The 18,555-nt window shown below is 51.4% G+C and overlaps 5 protein-coding genes across 5 annotated transcripts; 2 read left to right on the top strand and 3 right to left on the bottom strand.

Moving 5' to 3' along the window:
- Positions 1–1,232: 1,232 nt before the first annotated feature.
- J7T55_014264 (ral amino-acid permease gap1) lies at positions 1,233–3,115 on the bottom strand (the record flags this gene model as incomplete). Its single annotated transcript, XM_053132329.1, has 5 exons — positions 1,233–2,294; positions 2,364–2,514; positions 2,589–2,800; positions 2,853–2,887; positions 2,974–3,115. The coding sequence occupies 5 exons, from the start codon at positions 3,113–3,115 to the stop codon at positions 1,233–1,235; spliced, it is 1,602 nt and encodes a 533-aa protein (XP_052989865.1).
- A 3,338-nt stretch (positions 3,116–6,453) lies between these two features.
- J7T55_014263 (uncharacterized protein) lies at positions 6,454–8,240 on the bottom strand (the record flags this gene model as incomplete). The annotated part of the gene is made up of 2 exons (XM_053132328.1): positions 6,454–6,650; positions 6,713–8,240. The coding sequence occupies 2 exons, from the start codon at positions 8,238–8,240 to the stop codon at positions 6,454–6,456; spliced, it is 1,725 nt and encodes a 574-aa protein (XP_052989864.1).
- Positions 8,241–10,015: 1,775 nt separating this feature from the next.
- J7T55_014262 (uncharacterized protein) lies at positions 10,016–11,134 on the top strand (the record flags this gene model as incomplete). Its single annotated transcript, XM_053132327.1, has 1 exon — positions 10,016–11,134. The coding sequence occupies one exon, from the start codon at positions 10,016–10,018 to the stop codon at positions 11,132–11,134; it is 1,119 nt and encodes a 372-aa protein (XP_052989863.1).
- A 497-nt stretch (positions 11,135–11,631) lies between these two features.
- On the bottom strand, positions 11,632–13,535 carry J7T55_014261 (uncharacterized protein; the record flags this gene model as incomplete). Its single annotated transcript, XM_053132326.1, has 4 exons — positions 11,632–12,315; positions 12,382–13,099; positions 13,181–13,228; positions 13,285–13,535. The coding sequence occupies 4 exons, from the start codon at positions 13,533–13,535 to the stop codon at positions 11,632–11,634; spliced, it is 1,701 nt and encodes a 566-aa protein (XP_052989862.1).
- A 2,095-nt stretch (positions 13,536–15,630) lies between these two features.
- Positions 15,631–17,157, top strand: J7T55_014260 (uncharacterized protein; the record flags this gene model as incomplete). Its single annotated transcript, XM_053132325.1, has 8 exons — positions 15,631–15,781; positions 15,845–15,870; positions 15,935–15,971; positions 16,040–16,110; positions 16,172–16,188; positions 16,259–16,418; positions 16,474–16,577; positions 16,665–17,157. 8 exons carry the CDS (start codon positions 15,631–15,633, stop codon positions 17,155–17,157), a joined length of 1,059 nt encoding a protein of 352 aa, XP_052989861.1.
- Positions 17,158–18,555: the final 1,398 nt, after the last annotated feature.

The following is an 18,555-nucleotide window of genomic DNA, read 5'->3' as shown; positions in this document are numbered from 1 at the left end:
CGGCCGGGTGGGAGTGCGATGACTATTCTGCATATGGTCGCTGGCTGGTTTGAGGCGAATTGTAGTTGGAGGCGCTACCGGCCCGTTGAACCTTTCCGTGTAGTATTGTGTGGCTTCGTAATTCCGAGGATCCCTTCTAACGTTTCCCGAGGCATATTGGCTGTGATTCCGCAAGGTGTTTTGGCTTACTAAATGAATAGGGGATGATTGTCAGAAATATATGTCGTGATATTTATAAACTTGATTGGAAGGCAACGCATGGTGCTCAGATCCTAATTTACGAGACACAAACAGAGAGATTACTGCGAATTGTGGCAAGTAAAATACATTCCAATAATAAAAACCTCAAAAGCACCTCATAGCAGTATTTGATTCAAGGACGCTTACCTTGATGGGTCGTGCTTTTGGATTTCCTGCCGAAGAGCCTGGCGAAGAACCCGGGTTTGCTCTTTCTTGTTTTATGGGCCATAGTATGAAGACTAATTTGCGAATATGCGTATAACGAAAGTGGCTCGAAAGTGAAAATGACTTTTGATTTCGTGTCTGAAGTGAGACTGGCTCCGGCGGCGAGGTGTGGCCTTTTGAGGTAAGACAGAGCCTACAACGGACCACTGTCATTTTTGAGCTCACACACGTTGAAGATATCATTTGGCACCTGACACAGCTTGTCAAAACCTAAACACCAACTGGCATTCGAGGCGGCCAGGCCATTGGTGAGTAAGCCCATCTAAAGGCCGAGGACTGTCTGAGTGGAGCGAAGAGAGCGACATCTTTTGGCGCAGCTTGATAGGAGTCCATTTACTTTGTTTTGAGATGCGAATGGCCTGTCCAGGTCTTGGGTCACGGAGTGGGACCCGTTTCGGCCGCATGTGGCCACGCACGCGACGCCAGTCGATAGATTCATGTTAGAGGGCCGGGGCTCGGGTCGGACCTCACCCGTGGACAGGGTCGGTCCATTGGCCGATTACACACCCGTGCCCCCGACGGCTCGACTTCGTTCCAACACAGGAGATGGTAGCAAATGAAATCAAACACAAATCCATGAATGCATCAAAACGGCCATTACAGGCCGTGGAACGAACGATGTTTGGTTTGGATGTCACCTGTAGACTGAAGCCTGCATTCAAATTGTGGCCACGCGGCCATTATGCGAGGCCTTGCAGCTATGGACTCATCTAGTACGTAGTCCAATAAATCTAATTACACCCCATTGATATGCATTCTTTGAATCCTCAAGCATCTCGCCGGCCCGTCTGCAGGTCCATCTCCTCAGGGCGAACCCTCTTGGTCTTCTTGAAAATCTTCCACCACAGAACGTTGAGCACGTAAACTGGTATGCCGATGTAACTCGTCAAGAACTTGTCGATCTTGAACGGCATGAATGCAGCGAATCCGTTAAAGATAATGACAAGGACAGTGATCACAAACGCGATATACGCTCCCCACGGCAGCAGCGGGTTGCGGTACGGCATGACGCTCCTTGGGATTCCCTGAGCCTTCATCCCCTGCAGCATGAAGTGGTAGCTGACGAGGATCGAGATCCAATTCAGAGCACCAAATACGGTAACCAGGGAGACGAAGTATCCAAAGACTGTGCTGGCGTCCTTGGTCACGTTCATGAAACCAAGGGCAATGAAGAGCGAGGAGGCGGCGACCGCAGCGATGGGCACACCGCGCTTGTTAGTCTTGTGGAAGATCGCAGGTGCCTGGCCGTCCTTAGCCAAAGCCCAGATGGTTCTCGCGGCGAGATAAATGTCCGAGTTCGCGGCGGAGACGGTGAAGACAAGCAGGAACGCGTTGATGACACTGTCCAGCTTGCTAATACCGGCGATCTTGGCGGCGATAACGAAGGGAGACGCTGCGCCGCTCGTCTTCTGGGCTGTGCCGCTAATCAGTCGGTCGTCGTTGTAAGGGACTGCCATTCCGAGGCTGATGACACCGGCGACGTAAAAGAAGACAATACGCATCAGCGTTTGCCTCACAGCGCGGGGGACATTCTTGCGAGGGTTGGGCGTCTCGCCGAATGCAACACCGACCAGCTCGGTACCAAGGTAGGCGAAAGTTGCCTGCACGACGGAGGCCCAGACACCAAGAAATCGACCCAGATCTCCTTCAATGCCGTTGTATTGCTTGAATGCACCTGGATCCTGCCAGTACCTGAAACCCCTTCGGTGGTGGTCCGGACCGCCTCCCAGAGCAATAATGAAGCAGATCAGGATCAGCATGCAGATGACAATGGCTTTGAGGAGCGACATCCAGAACTCTGCTTCGCCAAAAAAGCTAACATGAAGGAGCTGCAGTTGCGGTCAGTTTAAACTCATTTGGAGCGCGTTTGCGAGCGCGAAAGGAGGGGAGCTCCGTACATTGAGTGCGATAATCGCAATACCGAAGACGACAATCCAGATCGAGACATTGAGGTCAGGTCGCCAGTAGGCAATGATGATTCCGGTCACGGTCAAATTGTTCGGCAAGACAATCACGTATTTGAAGAAGTAGTTCCATCCCGTCGCGAAGCTGTAGGTAGATGTCTGTCAGTAAGAAGGTGTGACGCCAGATGTAGGCTGGAACGGCGTCTAAATAGAACATACCCAAGTGCCGGATCAACGAATCTGGAAGCATAACCCGAGAAGCTCTTCTTGTGTGGCAGCCATGCACCCATCTCGCCAAGTGCCACCATGACGATATAGACGATGAAGCCCATGAGGATGTAACCAATCAACATTGACCCAGGGCCACCGTTCTTGAGCGCAGTTCCCGATCCGATGATGAGACCTGTACCAATGGCACCAGCAATAGCCATCTAATGAGCACACACTGTTAGCATGAGATCCGAAGTACAGCGTCTAGGCGACAGGTCGTTTGCGTGTTTTATCCCGGAGGGGCGCAACTTGCCATATCTGCAGGTCAAGGTTAGCAAAAGGCTCCACACGGCTCAGGACTGTTGCGCCAGCTGTATATTTCTCGTTCACGTACTCAGCTGTCTTGGTTTCATGCCACGGTGCAGGTCATCGCCTGCTTCCTCTACCTCGCCGACCTCGCCATGGGAGACGACGCGCTCGTCCTCGATCGAGGAAGCGCGCTTCTCGTCGCTCTTCACGAAGTCGAGGAACCCCATCTTCGCTGAGGAGTCGTCCTAGCTGTCCGTGTGGAAAGTGATCGATCCCGGTACGATCTCGGTCGAATCCTTGCTATGCCGCGGGATATCGAAGTCGTCTGCGAGGGACGGGCGACAACGAGGAGGACAGGAGGGATCAGTCCGGAGGCAATAAATTCACTCCGAAAGAACGTCGTTGGGGCTTGACGCGGCTTATAACGGAGGTGAATAAACCCCCCACCCGAAAATCCCATCTGCGCCCAGAAAGCTACGTACAGTACATGCCTGACCAGCAGGCCAGCAATGGCGTGCTAGGCACATTCCTCAGCGAATGGCACCGGGAGTTGGTTGCTTCCTTCAGCTTGGCACACAGGGATAAGCTTGGGTCTGGCAACCCTGACAGGCAATAAATCGCCCAACAGAGGCTGGCTGTTGCACCGTTGGCCTGTCTCAATGTGCAATCAAGAGTTCTAATGGGTGTCCAGCAAAGGCAGGTCCTGCCAGTGAGAAGCTGGGGAGCGTCGCACCGCCAAGAGATAAAGCGGCGGCGCTGATGACCCAGTTTGTCACGCCCAGCACCGCCCCCCTGCCCGAATGCTCGCCCGTCGTCAGCTTATCGTGGTCTTCTCCACCTGCGAGTCCACTGGCAGCAGGGGCCGGGACGAGTCGCGTGGTAGTTGATGATATGGGGCCCAAATCTGGGGAAGCATAGTATTTGGAGATTGGATTTGCTGATAGGACCCGTTCTTCTGGGAGTGGGCCTCGGTCTAGAAGCTCTGTCAACAGACTTACTACTTGAAGCAGCGAGATTTGTACTGAACAAATAAGCACCTTGGACAAGAGAAGCTTCGACGAGAGCCCAGCAGCACAAGCCTCGTTCCTGAGCATGGCGAAGCCACCCAAGGGCGAAAAGCATCTCTGCCCATGAGACTCGGGTCTTGGTGTTTCTTAGCCCCCGTATCTAGACTAGTTCGCGCAGGCCGAGCGATTTACGAGGGGCATGCCAGGAACGCCTCCGCAGTTTTGCCAAGTCGCCGATGCTATCCAGCTTAGGTCACATCCTGACTGATTACTTTATGAGATCCCATCAGAAAGATTCCAGAAGGGCGCTATCGCTTGGCTGTGCTTGGCACTGCCATAGGCACTCTTCTTACTTATCGGATCCTTTGCCGACCATGTCATGTCGGGTCACATGCATGCCGCTGCGGCGACACCGTTTGGGTCGCATTGCCTCTATCGACAGACGCAGCAAAGGTCTTGATTGGTTTGGGGACTAGCAGACATTCCCAGCTCCGTGGAACCATCTCCGAAGAACCACCTGGGCTGACATGCCACGGCTGAGACGACCAGTGAGACACAGCAGGCCTCTAAACCAGTGCGACACCAGTTGACATGGTCGCATTGGCTAGACTTGGGGCTGAGTGAGGCTCCCGCTCGTTCTACTTGACCATGCAAAGAGGAGTGACAAGGCAAGGCAAAGCAATCAGAGACGACTCATTGACAAATCCACCGTGATGGAGGCGAGTCAGCCTTGAGTGGGCGTATTTTCTTGACTTTCTGCTCCCTTCAAACTGTTCAGCATTGCAAAAAAGGCGAGGCCCTTGGATGTGGCAGAACTGAAAAGGGTGGGCCACAGGCCTCACTTCTTCAGGCTGTTGGAACAATTTTTTCATCGTCTTTGCGATGGAGTATTGGGGCTGGGACTGGCTATGCAATACTACCTCATGGAGACTTCAGTGGTCTAGTCCAGGCTGTGAAGCTGAGACATTGTTGCAGCCATTCATCAAATGCTGCATGTCATGGTCTCTGCTTTGAACAACATATTGGCTCTCTCATACCAGCAGTGACATCAATGAGACTTTTCCATTGTGCTCTATACGCATCGGTGACCCATGACGCCCAGAGAATGTATACTTATTCCCTCTCAAATCCAATTTTGGAGCCCCATGCGCTCGCTGATCCGATAAGGACGACTCTTGGCATGGGAGTCCCGCCGAGTACCTTCGTAGAACCCAGACTGTATTTAGTTAAGACCAACCGTGCGTGGCAGAAAATCTTTTGCAAGCTCTTGCCAGGAGATAACACGACCGAATCTATAATCTGTTTCTGCACTGGCAACCAGGGCGATTGTGGTGTATACAGCCGCACCAAACCAAGCTTTAACCTCATCAGATCGCGACACGTAATGATAGTCGCGTACAGTGGCTAATGGCACAACGCAAACACAAAGCCGTCTCCCAGAGAGGGCACGTCACACTTTGCTTGGAAGCATCTTTTATGTGCATCCTCTGGGCATCCCAGCTTCTTTTGCGTGATTCATTGTTTCCCCTTCAGGAACGTATCTCGATTCTGACTAACTCATTTTGATTGTAGCTCTCGCTGTGCCATGAAGAGAACTTCTCGATCTGAAAAGCACACGAGCGACCGTACATTTCCCGGCGTAGACAAAATCTATCATTTTGTTCAAACACTGGGCACCATAATGTCGCGACGACTTGACCTGCCAGTGTCTTTCACACCCCACCTGAAGAAAGCATGGTATTTGAAAGACTCGTCTATCCCCTGCGAAATTTGCGACAGCCCGCCTATTCAACAGCCAAGAATATGGGGTCGACCCGTGAGAAAAGGCGGACTGCAAGCTCAAGTAGATGTGCAAGCATGGATCAGATTCTGAATAGTTTCGGTCGATGCTGGGACCAATTGGGGAAACACACAAACGTGGTAGAAGAGCTCATAGGCCGTCGATTCCAAGTGGACTTTCGTGTGCAGTTCCGCGCTCAGTTAAGCTCGCACAATGACTACTGGTCGTCAAAGGGACACTTGAGAGTCGACGATGTTATGTCAACTTTGGCAATTCTACGGAAGATCTACGATGATCTCAGTCTTCACGCGTAAGTTGAACTAAAATCCCTGCCCTGTCAACTTCGGGTGTCGAAGTTTGCTGGTAATGCATGATTCGCTTTCCTGGCCGCAATTTGATGCGGCCAGCGTTCTTCAAAACCGAACCAGCGCAGATGTCAGAGATGTCAGCCAGTCACCTCAAACATTTCGTAAATCAATCGTTCCCACAATGTGAACTCTTGCTATAGCGTTATACGCCGCAGAGGTTCACAACTGAAACTGAGCTCTCGTGGCCAGCGAATAACTCCATATTGTCGGGAGGCAGGATGGGACCCAAGTGGCCCGGATGAAATGTGACAGGCCGGGAAGACATGTGCACCACACATTGTGCCCGTTGAAAGCCCGACTGTCATGTCAGCCAAGAGGAAACGAAATGTATGAGCAAAGAAAGCTTGAGTAAATTAGGTCTATGAGCACTCTGAATTTAGTAGACACCAAAACTACCACAAAGCTGTCTCCTACGTCGCTCGCGCCTTGATCCAGACCCGCGTCGATGATGTCGGCCGCTTTGTACCGACACCATTGCCTTGCTTGGGGAGCTTCCAAGGCCCTCCACCAACTGGTTCCATGTCATAGATTGAAAGGATAGCGGCTGAGAAAACCAAGATTTCTTTGATGGCGAATTGCCGACCTTTGCACATGCTTACTCCTCCACCTACGACAGGTGTCAGTAAAGTCACACTTGAAACCACATGATTACACTAAGGGACGACTCACCGTATGGCCTCACAACGCCCATGTCTGCGCCAATGGGCCGCTTCTCTCCCTTTTCATTCGAAGTATCCCACTTGATGTGCCGTTCGATGTACCACTCCTTCGGCTCCTCGAAAGAATCTGGGTTCATGTGGTTCAGCTCATGGGCTCCGTGCGCGTACGTTCCCTTTGGCAGCAGGAACTTTTCCGACGATTCATCCTTATCACTGATAATCGCATCCTCCCGGATCACCTTGAAGCTCCACGCGCTGACATCAACCCTGAGAGTTTCGATATATGCTGCTTTAAGGAGAGGGCACTTGTTCACCAAACCCTCTACATCGATGCTTTCTATCCTCAGAGCTGCTTTGAAACCGGAGCCAAATCCGTGCGCCGGCTTCTCAACGACGATGTATGGTGCGATTTCTTCCCTGATGCGGGCAAGCAGGACCGCGTCGGAGTTGATCCGCCACAGCATCCAGAACACAAGCGGATTGGAGTTGGCATTCATGGCCCAAGCCAAACCAAAATCGCATGCAGCCCGCTGATCGATGGTCAAATCGTATTTTCGAAATACGTCATCCAAACGACCCTGAATCATTGGGCTGACATTGTCGATATCGGCCCATTCGGGGCCAGGGTTCTTGCCCTCACGATCCGCGTCAAGCGCGGTCTCAAACGCGCGGATGCTCGCCATTGCTTCGGAACGAGCTCGGCGAGCAGCAATTGCCGGTCCGATGGGTAGCCACGCTGGGAGGTCCGCTGCCAGGGCCATGAACCCCTCATCAAAACGCCAAAGGTGTTCCCAGAATCGTGGAAAGTTCTCGACAAAGTCAGTGCCGAAGAGCGAGACATTAGCTGTCATGGCGATGAAGTTGCGCACGAGATCGAACAAGTCGGCTTCGACAACCTGCTCCCCCTTCTTGTCCTGAACCGTTGTCGCATCCGCGTATCTCTCCCATTCGGCTTGGTCCACTTCGCTTTCGTTGAACGTGACGAAATCGGCAATGTTGTGTCGCAACCGCTGTACTGTCCTGTCTACCATTTGGTTCAGGGACGTCTTAGAACTCAGTGTTTTGTAGTGAACTAGCAGATCATCATGCATCTTGTCGTAAAGCTCCAAGCTAGCCTTGTATCTCGGCCAGCCAAAATTGCTCTTCATCAGGTGTTTCGCAGAGGCATACCCGTCAGCGATGTTCGCCGGATGATTGATCAGGGACGTGATGAGACCAGGCTTGAAGATGACAGTGTGCACGCCGCCGAGGAAGTTGAGCGAGAATGCGCCCCCGGGATAGAGGTCCCGAAGGCCTGCGAGAAAGGCCTCGGAGTTGAATGCCATTTGTGGGATATGACCGAAGTATGGGATCCAGTATGGTACTGCAGGAGCGACTTTGGCATCCTTGCTATGGGAAGTGTAATTGGAGCGGCCATTGTTGCCACTCAGAATTCGTGTGCTGATACAAACAACGGTGAATGTGACAGCGAGGGCAATGAGGTGCTGCTGCTGTATATGCGACAGCAAGCCCTGGACAAGACCCAAGACACCAGCCATTGTTGGAGCTTGCAATGCCACAGCAACACTGCGGACTCAGTATCGAGGCAGATCCAATGCCCGCGCCCAAAAGGCCCTCAGGTCACACAGGGAAATGTGAGGTCGATAGCAGCAGAGAACAGCCTCAAATGCATCGCTTGTTGAAGTTTGTTGGCTTCGTTGACAATGTTCTGGCCACCACACCTCGCCCAGCTGGAGCTGAAGGACCCTGGAAGCTGACGATCGAGCGAGCTGGCGTTGGTCGGAAACAACGGGACCAACGGATCATTGACGGACCGTGCACCAAGGTTTGGAAGGATCACACTGCGACCTGTGATGAGGTGAACTTACGTGGACGCCTAATCCGCCGACGATCCTCTATTGCATTATTTGACGGGTCATGTCATTTTGAATGGTGTCGTAATATGACCTCCCAAATATTGAAGGTCGAATTTGGTAAAGAAGCTCGCCAAAAGAACCAACCATGCAGAAGACTCCTAACCCTATACTTGGATGAGATCCGGTGGGGGAGGGGGTTGCGGTGGGTGGTTCTCTAATCCAGCAGCTTAATTCATGCTATCATCAAGCTTGGGATTCCTGGATCCACCATTTGGGAATGAATGTCACTACTTCTGGCCACCGTGCCTCCACAGATATACCTAGGCATAAGGGCTGGTCGAGTCTTTATTTCATGAGTGCTATAATACCCTTGAGGCCATTTGTCGCCTGTCTATAACAGGATCAATGCACATCTCTCAAGGTGGATGATATCTGCGAGGCATGCAGGTGCCCATATGATCCTGACAGGGAATGCTTTCTTGGATTTACATTTATATCAATTTTTATAACTGTTCCGCGTCATAGCCAGGTGGTTCCAGTCTTGTTATGCAGCTCTACAAGTATGTTTGCCTTGAGCCTTGGTCTCCCACGCCAGCGTGGCTGGGACACTGCGCATCATGAAAGCACACTTCACAGCAGTCTACAAGGCGCGGCATTTCTTGTTATCAAGTCTTCTTGGGATATTGATGGCTGTCTTATAATAAGTAGCCTTCTCCTCACATCGGCTGGCAGACTTCTGCCACGGCCCTCCAACACAGATTGGGAAGCATAGACAGAATTATGGTGATGCCGGAGGCTTGCTTCAGCAGGATGCTCACAAAAGAAGGGACACCGAGTATTGCACCTTTGAACACCAAAGATAAACTATCGCTGCCTCTATAGAGAGATGGTTGCCGGTCACACACATGTGTAGAGATGCCAGAAAGGATCCGCCCTCCCACACGAAGACACACACAAGCGTCCTTTACCCCACGTCGAAGAAGAGGAGGATACCCACTACCTATTACAAAGCAAGAAATCCGACCGAGATCTCGGGGATATATATATCTATCAGGCCGAAAGATCGGATGTTGTCTTATCAATCAAGCCAACTACTAGTAATCACTATACGTACCTCGGTGCGTGCGGGCGCACACTGCATAGACGTGGCAGTTGCTTGGTCTAATCTATAGGCTGCAAGCACACACTACTCCCCCGAGTCCCGAAGATTTATTCGCTGGCGTGAACTAGAGTTCAGATGATGCAACACACTGCGTGGGACGACATCCGGCCGATCATCGGATTTTGGTGTAAGACGTGATCCTAACGCAGCTGGCGCCATCTGCTTCCCCACCATGCGATCGCTATGCCTGGTATATAATACACTCACGAAATTGAACTTGGCGGCAACATCAAATAGATATGTTTTCATATTAGCGTGAGATTGAACAGGGTCTTCTACCAAAAAACAAGCCAAAATGTCTTTTGCCGAATTCATCTCCGTGACTTTCCCCAATGCCTCTACTGAGCTCAAGCCCATCCCTGGGGCCAAGGCGGACCCAGACTTTATTGAGCGTTATTCTCGTGGGCTAGACGACTATGACTTCAACTATACGCTCATTCCGTACGGATCGGGCGGTTACGACCCTTTCACGATCGGGGCTACCATCCTCGCCAGGACCAAGAAGCTCAACATCATCATTGCTCTGAGGCCAAACACTATGTTCCCCACCGTTGCCGCTAAGATGCTCGCCACCCTAAACCACCTCGGCAGAGGTCGAGTCGTCGTGCATTTTATTGCTGGGGGCAGCGATGCTGAGCAAGCCAGGGAGGGTGATTTCCTCGACAAGGACTCAAGATACGCCAGGCTCGAGGAGTACATCAAGATTCTCCGCCGCGCATGGGAGTCGTCCGAGCCCTTCGACTGGGACGGCCAGTTCTATAAGTTCAAGGACTTCTCAAATGCTGTTCAGCCCGTGGGCGGAGCACGTGCCATCAAGATCTCAGTTGGCGGCTCGTCTCCACAGGCGTACCAGGTCGGCGGCTCCCTGGCAGATATTTTCGGCCTGTGGGGCGAGCCCTTGAAGGAGACCAAGGAGCAGATCGATAAGATTTACGCAGAGGCTGATAAGGCTGGCCGGGCTAAGGATGACCGGCCAAGAATCTGGGTCACCTTCCGACCCATTATCGCGGAGTCAGAAGACCTTGCATGGGCCAAGGCCTACAGGACACTCGATGCGCTCAAGGGCAATGGCGGTGCCGCATGGGCAGGGCAGGGCAAGGCGCCACCAGCTACCGGCACACCTCAGAACGTGGGCTCTCAACGCCTGCTAGAAATTGCCAAGCGGGGTGAGGTGCAGGACAGGTGTTTGTGGTACCCTACTGTCACTGCAACAAATGCGCGAGGCGCTTCCACGGCTCTCGTCGGATCATACGACACCGTCGCGGAGTCGATTTTGGACTATGTCGATCTTGGCGCAGATCTGATCTCTATCCGTGGCTATGACAACCTTAACGATAGCATTGACTATGGACGGTATATCTTGCCCCGGGTCCGGGAAGGCTTGGCTAAGCGGACAGCAAAAGCTACTCAATAGAAGTAGAATTTGCTACTGGGGATGGGATGTCAAGCCCTCTCAGTCAAAGGCTTACATAATTTTATACATTGTGATATCCATTCCTATTTAAGTTGTTTGTGTTCCCAAAAGGCGCCAAATACCCTATCCATCCAGAACTCTTTCCTGAGCAGTGAACTAAGTGTTTAAGTGGTGGATTTTACGACATGCGACTCTAAGGAATTTGCCAGTGTGAAGATGATCACAAAGAAGAGGCCGCTGACTGAAACACTGCAAACCCTTCTGGTGGTGCAGCGTGAGTTGTAATTCGTGATTGCGAGATATTTTCCCATGACTACAAAGATCTTGCGGGAGCATTTCGAGAACCAGTTATGACAGACGATGCACTGCCAACTGGTGCGTGAGTGTCTCATTGTACTTATCAAATCAAATCTTGATGTGTCATCTCCTTTGTCAAAAAGCTTGATAATTACTACCAATTGGTACAAGTATTTCTCCTAATATATACATTGAATTGATTAAGCTCGACATAACTGTCCGCTCTCGGAAACCTTCCATGATTCAGAACCGACTGCCTTGGTTGAGTACAACAGTCCACTCGGGTCGTACTTCTTCTTGATGCCCAAGAGAGACTCGTACTTGGACCCGAAGAACGTGTCCTGGAAGTTTGGTTGCTGGAAGTCGCCTTCGTTAAGATAAGCGCCAGATCCAGGAGTCGCAGCTTCGATGGTAGGAATGACAGTATCAGTCATGAGCTGTTGGTTGGCCAGCATTTGGTCCCAGTCTTCCGGATCAAAGGACCAGACGGTCGTCAATGTGGCGTGCACGAGAGCCTTCCGCCAAGCGGGCAGCACGGCGTTCTGCTCATCAGTCGCGAACCTGCTGACGTCTGTTCCTACACCAATCCAGGTGACACCCTGCTCTGCAATAGCTCGGGCGGCTTGGTTGAGAGCTGTGCTGTTGCCCTGCACGACAGAGCGAGGAATGAGCCTGGCACCGTACTGAGCAATTCCGACCTGGATCGCACCGACGGGAAGCGGGCCGAAGTAGGTATCGTAATGTTTGTAGTATGAGCATGATTGGTTGTATGACGCCGTGTGCGTGACATTCAGCTCATTAAGCTTCTCGATGAAGGGCGCCATGATGGCCTTGACCTCTGCTGCCGTCTTGTTGTAAGCTGTAAGCGGCGCAATCTGGAAGAACTGTGATGATGTCAGCCATGGCTCTGAGCAAACTTGAATCATTTGTCAGAGGGATGGAAAACTTACAGTGGACGTGAAATAATACACGACCATGGACCCTGCGTCTACCATAGCGGGCAACGCATTGTGGAAGGCGTCGATAGCCTCGTAGAAAGCATCCGTTGTTGTATCAACCGAGTAGAAGGCGAGAGTGCCTGCTCCAACATACGTATCTGGAAATGTCTTGACAGTCATTGAAGTCACGACGGCATAATTGCCTGCGCCACCACCGCTGAGAGCCCAGTACAGATCGGGATTCTCTGATCGAGAAGCTGTGACAAGCTGGCCATCTGCTGTGACTGCCTCCCACTCCAAGACATTGTCTGCAGAAAGACCAAACGATGTGCTCAAAGCAGAGTGCCCACCACCCTGTGTATATCCACCAGCTATTCCGACTGTCGGGCACTCGCCGCCAACCACGACAAGACCCTTAGCTTTGGTGGCAGCAAGGATCTCGTAGCCCTGCACGCCTGCGCCAACCTTGACGGCACTTCCGGTATAGTTGGCATCGTTCCAGTTGAGGAACTCAATGTCCTTGAGGTAGTGAGTCCAGACTGATAGTGACCCGGCTCCAGTTGAACGACCGAGATAATCGTGTCCAGTGTTTCGAATAACGAACCGGATATCGTTCTTCTTGGCAAACGCGATGGTAGCGGCTACATCGTCTGCATTTGAGACATTTACTGCGTAGCGAACGTAGCTACCGAAATCACAGGCCTTGTTCTCGGCAGTGAAGGGGTCACAACTGAAGTTTCGGGGAGGCGGAAGTTAGTCACTGATACACTAGTTGATATCCCCTCTCTCAACTCGGCACTTCTTTGCTTACCTCTGATTGGCAAAGAACGGGGCCATGACCGAAGACGGGTCAGACATGCTGTTGAGTTGTTAGCTTGGTTCTTGAAAATGCGTTCACTGATGTTGTCCACTCACTGTACTGATGGGGATTGCCATTCGCTCTGGAGTGCCGAGCAGGTGGCATTGTCGAACTGAGGATCGTGGCAGCTCCTAGCCAAAGGAACAGTCTCAATAAGCCTACCACCGACCGTCGCATTCAGAGACTCCCAGCTCTCGGTGGAAGGCCAGCAGCTCTCCCCAGGGAAGCATTTGCAGGTGGCGTTTGAGATCGCCAGAGAAAGCGTAGGAGTGGCGCAAACGCCGAGAGACAGGAGAGAAGACCTCATATTGTTGAAGACCGACGCGAGACTGTTCTGCTGGAGACAGAGGAAAGGGCCATGAATGAGGCCAGCGTCCGTTTAATTGTCTCTCCCACTAGCTATTATAATGCTGTCAGACCGCTGTGTGGCTCATTTAGTTGCCGTCTAGCATAGATCCCAACGCCAGAAAAGACCGCGATATGGGGCCCCCTAGACTCGGCCATTCGAACCGGTAACGCGCGGATGGTGGAGCCGGAGGGACGAGGGCCCACTGCGGAAATCCTTGACCTTGAGGTTGGTTGTATAACACAAGATGCCGGGACTGTTAAGGCTCGCAGGGCTTAGGTTTGCTGATCCTGCCATTAAGGATGATGAGAGAAGATGTTTTCCGATGTACGGGTAAAATGTGTAGGCTTGCCGTAGAACACCCGAATCAGCATCGTTGCCACAGTTCTCGAGATCGATCCCCGTGTCTAAGTGGTGACCAAGACAGTACCCCATCTCCAGCCAATCACTACTTGGAAACTAAATCAAGGTTTGGGACCCCTGTGGCTGGTACACCCTCGCTGCAGCGACCTCGGCACTTCCGCGGTTTGATGGAGTGGCTGGAGCGGGAAGCACTGAAAAGTCTGGCTCTGCTGTGCGTGCCGAGCTGCAACTCGCTCAACTTCCGATCCCACCCCGAGTAATACCAAGCAATACGCGGAGACAATTTACAAACCGATGCTCAGGAGAAAGAAGGACTATAGCATGCCGTTGAAATTTGCCACGTGGATGTTCTCCTAGAAGCCAGGAAATGTCTGCGAATAGTCGAAATACACCTTCCGCATCCTGCCTAGACCAACTCGACGACCCCTGCCTCCGAGTAGCGCCGGCCGACCTGCGCGGAGTACGTTTGATACATCGTGTCATTCCGCTCACATAGCCCAGTTGCTGAGTCCACTTCGATAATAATGCAAGCGGAGTATGATTGCTACATCGGATGAACATGCCGAAGGCAGTCTTCTGCCCCGATTATGCAGGTTTTCATCCTTGAGCCAACAGCCTCTTATTCGCCCTGTCGTGGTTAATTAACGATGATGTGGGTCTGCGCCCGGCTGCTGGTACCAGATTGAAATGATCTTGCGAGTGTTCAGGTGGCGCGCCCAGACTGATCCCTGGCATACCTCAGGGAATTATGAGATCCCTCGACGACAACCGTCGGGCCAGCGGCACCAAGCAGATTAAGCTCCCTCCTTGAGACAAGCTTTGTTCTAGAAAGTTGACCCTGAATCCAGAATGCTAGAGTGAACGGAACGGTTCTACCAGCCCGGCGACCGTTGAAGAGACGTCCTCCAATAGGATAGAGCTAGGACTGCCCAAGTATCTCATGTCCTCGTGTTTGCAACACATTTCCCGAGCGATGCTTCCAAAGATCGGAAACCTCGGCTAGTCCACCTTAAAGTCCCCGCTGAACAAACGACAGAGGGAGTTGCGTCGAATAATGGTCTACAGATGGCTTACGACCACAATTAGGTAGTGCTTGTTCCTCTGGCGGCAAGCAACAACAACGGTTTGTACACATCTCAAATATTCAGCCTGTAGCATTTCCAATATAGCAGACTACGTGCTTTGGGCACGAAGAGAAGTGAGGAGGTTTTTGCCTCAGGGCTTGCTTGCGACGGTGTGCCTGCCATTGGCACTTTTAGGTGTGGACACATCGTTAGCACAAAATTATCTCGGAAGATGCTTGCTCGGAGTGGAGCATGGGCATCCACCGAAGCGACGGGTTTGGTCCTGGCTCATGCAGGTACGTGAAGTGAGCCAGGGCTGCAGCAAGCTGGCAATCTTGAGGTATAAACTGTTCCAGCGGTGATTCAAGATGTTGTTCAGGTCGATCCGGGTCTAGATTGGGTTGGCGTCTTTTGCGCCCACTCGACTCATATTTGACGCTCTCCGCTGTTTAGAACAACAGATTAAGTCTTTGTGGATTCTTTGACGTCTCTCCTTTTAAAACTCGTTCGGCAACCGCTTCGTTCCGGATCGACATCCGATCTGAAGGTCCCCATATATCACGACAGCCTCCACATACCCAGTCGTTCCGAATCTTGCGTTCTCTCCGACATTGACCGCGCCCGGCAAAATGGGGTGGACTTTTAACACCGTAGACCCAGATGCACCAACGGACGGGCCCAGAATATCGGCTGTAGCTATCGTGATGACTACCTTAGCAATGGTTGCTGTGATTCTGCGGGTTTATGTTCGTCAATCAATGGTCAAAGCCTTCGGAGCAGGTACGCTCGGACCTACTTCACTTTACATTCCTAGGTCATTGATTCTAACAGCGAAATTCGCAGATGACTGGGTGATTATCTACGCATGGGTGAGTTGATATCACCTGTTTCGGATACAGAGTACACTCCGGTGCAAACACTTACACGTCCCAGATTGCATCTGCGGGCTTTGCCGTGTTGTCTGTCATTCGTAAGAAACCGCCAGCCAATTCACCTTTTCATGTTTAGCAGCATCAAACTGACGATGACAATGCACAGAGACACGATGGGGTCTTGGCCTCCATAGTATCGAAGATTTGCCGACCGAAGACATTTACAACTTTGGCCTAGTGAGTTCTGCCATCATCTCCGAAATCCTGATAAGAGAGCTGACAGACAGTGCAGCTACAGTACATGGGCGCTCCATTGTAAGGATACAAAAGCCAAATTATGTGCACTATCGTCTTTTATGACCAAGCTGACATAGGCGCGGAATAGTTATATCACAAGCATTCTGGGCTTCAAACTCAGCCTGCTGCTATCGTATCTGCGATTTATGCCAAAAGGCGCCTACCGCTACACTACCTACGTTGTCATACTGCTCACCGTTCTCTTCCACCTGGCGTTTCTGCTGGTGCAGATCAATCTTTGCCAGCCTGTGAGTGTTGGATCTTGGCCCGAGCCGCAGATCCTGTGACTAACAGTCAATACAGGTTCAAGCGCAGTGGGACCCTAGCATTGTTGATAAGACGTGCCTCCCTGGTGTCCCGGTCTACACAGCAATGGCTTCCCTGACCATTTTATTTGACGTCACTGCGTGAGTCTGTCCCCGTCTGGCCATTGATGCCTTTCCCTACAGAGAGATTATGCCGCGGACACGAAAATGCTAATGCTTATGGCTTAGCATGATCCTTCCATTTCCTGTTTTGATGAGCCTCAAGATGCAAAACCGGAGAAAGGTTGTCCTTCTCGGGCTTTTCGGCCTAGGCGTCTTCATCACGATTATCCAGATTATTCGAATCCAGACCGTGAAACGACTCGTTGTCTACACCGACAGTGCTCCACTCATCATGTGGTCAGCTGTTGAGGCCAATCTGGGCGTCATTGTCGCCAGCGTCCCATGCTTATCTCCCCTGATCAAATACTTCAGAGAACGCAGCACGACGGGCTCCAAAGGAAAATCTGGTGGGACAGGCCACCTTGTTGGTTCCCAATATGCTTTGCGCACCTGGAAGTCGACAAATAATGCACGAGACACGCATCTGGGAGGATCCGGTTCGGGACATCGTGCAAAGGCCGAAGCGAGCGTCGTTCGCAATAATACCGACAGCACAGAATACATACTGGAGCCAACTAAAATCATGGCGAAGACTGAGATAACGGTAACGAGAGTATAACGTTGTGCGAAGGGATGAATGAGAGCTCTTTAAGAGAAAAGAGCAGCGACCAGATTTTTGATACCATATTTCCTTGAAAATTGATCTTACTGAATTCATGCTACTCACGAGCACCGGCCCGAGGCTGCCCGTTGAGCCAATTACCAACAATGCCTTTGTTCGCTGAGTCTTGTTGAATCTAGTGATCTCATTGGGAGCAAGCTCGCTTCTAGTCTCGTCCGAGACCCCTTGGTGCGCTTAAGCCTAGATTCAAGACCTATTGTGCAAATACAAGGAGTTGGAGATATCATTTATTAGTGAATGATAGAGCTGTCCTATGTTTTAGCCCACGAGCAGTTGGCAAGTATTCTCTCGCGTCTTTCAAGATTATTCCTGTGTGTATTTTCAAGTCACTGCCAATAAAGTTTGAGAGGGTTGGCTAAATAGATAGTCTTGCAGGTTTTTGGTCAATATTTCCGGGTTTTCGAAGCATTCAAAATGCTTCTCGGACTAAGCGCAGGCGAGCCGAGATTAGATCGCCATCGCGTCTAATCAAAATCACGTACGTAATCTGGTCATATGTATGTACTCGAATTCGTGCTCAGGAGGAGCAGAAACAGAGCAAATGACCCTAGTCGCATGGGTCGTTTTGGTGGCGGGGACGATAGGCTTACGTTGCTTTTTACGAGCTCAGCAAATGAATATGCATGGCATCTGGAGGGTATATCGTCTCCTCTGGAGGCATGACCTATCCGGGGGCCATTCATGCGCGTCAGTGCTCGCATTTCGCTTCCTTCAAGACGGATCCCAGGTTCCACAACTATTGACGTCCAGAGCTCTGCTGGATGGTCCTGATAGAAGTCTCAGCCACAGTGCGCACTTCCATAATGCCATATTCTATGCGTAGCAACGATGTGACCTTTGTTATAAGTTAAAGCAGCATGAACTCCCTTCGTATATGGGATGATAAGTCACAGGGCTACTGCTGCTTGCGACAACCAGTCGCACTGCAGCGCGCTTGGTGACAACGGCCTGGTTCCAGGTGTCCTTGAGCAAATCAAGCCGGGGATTCACCCTCCACTGTGAGGAGTCCCCTGCCCACCCAAAATCACAAGTAAGACCCGATGATTGAACTTCAACCAATCTTAACTCTAGTTTATTGCTAGCGCATGATGACGAAGGGAAAAGCTGAGACGTCTGCCACACTGACAGCTGATGGTCTAGACCGATAATAAGGGAACATGTTTCGCCACATTATCTTACCCCTCCAGCCACATCTTCCCACCTCATTCCATCACGGCCTGCATCTCTTTAACGGTCTATCATCAATCCATACAAATACCCCTGGACAATTCCGTCCTTACCTGCAGGATCCACAGTTGCAAAGGCCTGTGAAGCTACATGCTCTCAGTTAACATC

Source organism: Diaporthe amygdali (assembly GCF_026229845.1).
Source record: "Diaporthe amygdali strain CAA958 chromosome Unknown NODE_30_length_622097_cov_64_914702, whole genome shotgun sequence".
Lineage (NCBI taxonomy): Eukaryota > Fungi > Ascomycota > Sordariomycetes > Diaporthales > Diaporthaceae > Diaporthe > Diaporthe amygdali.
This window is presented reverse-complemented; position numbering and strand designations above follow the sequence as displayed.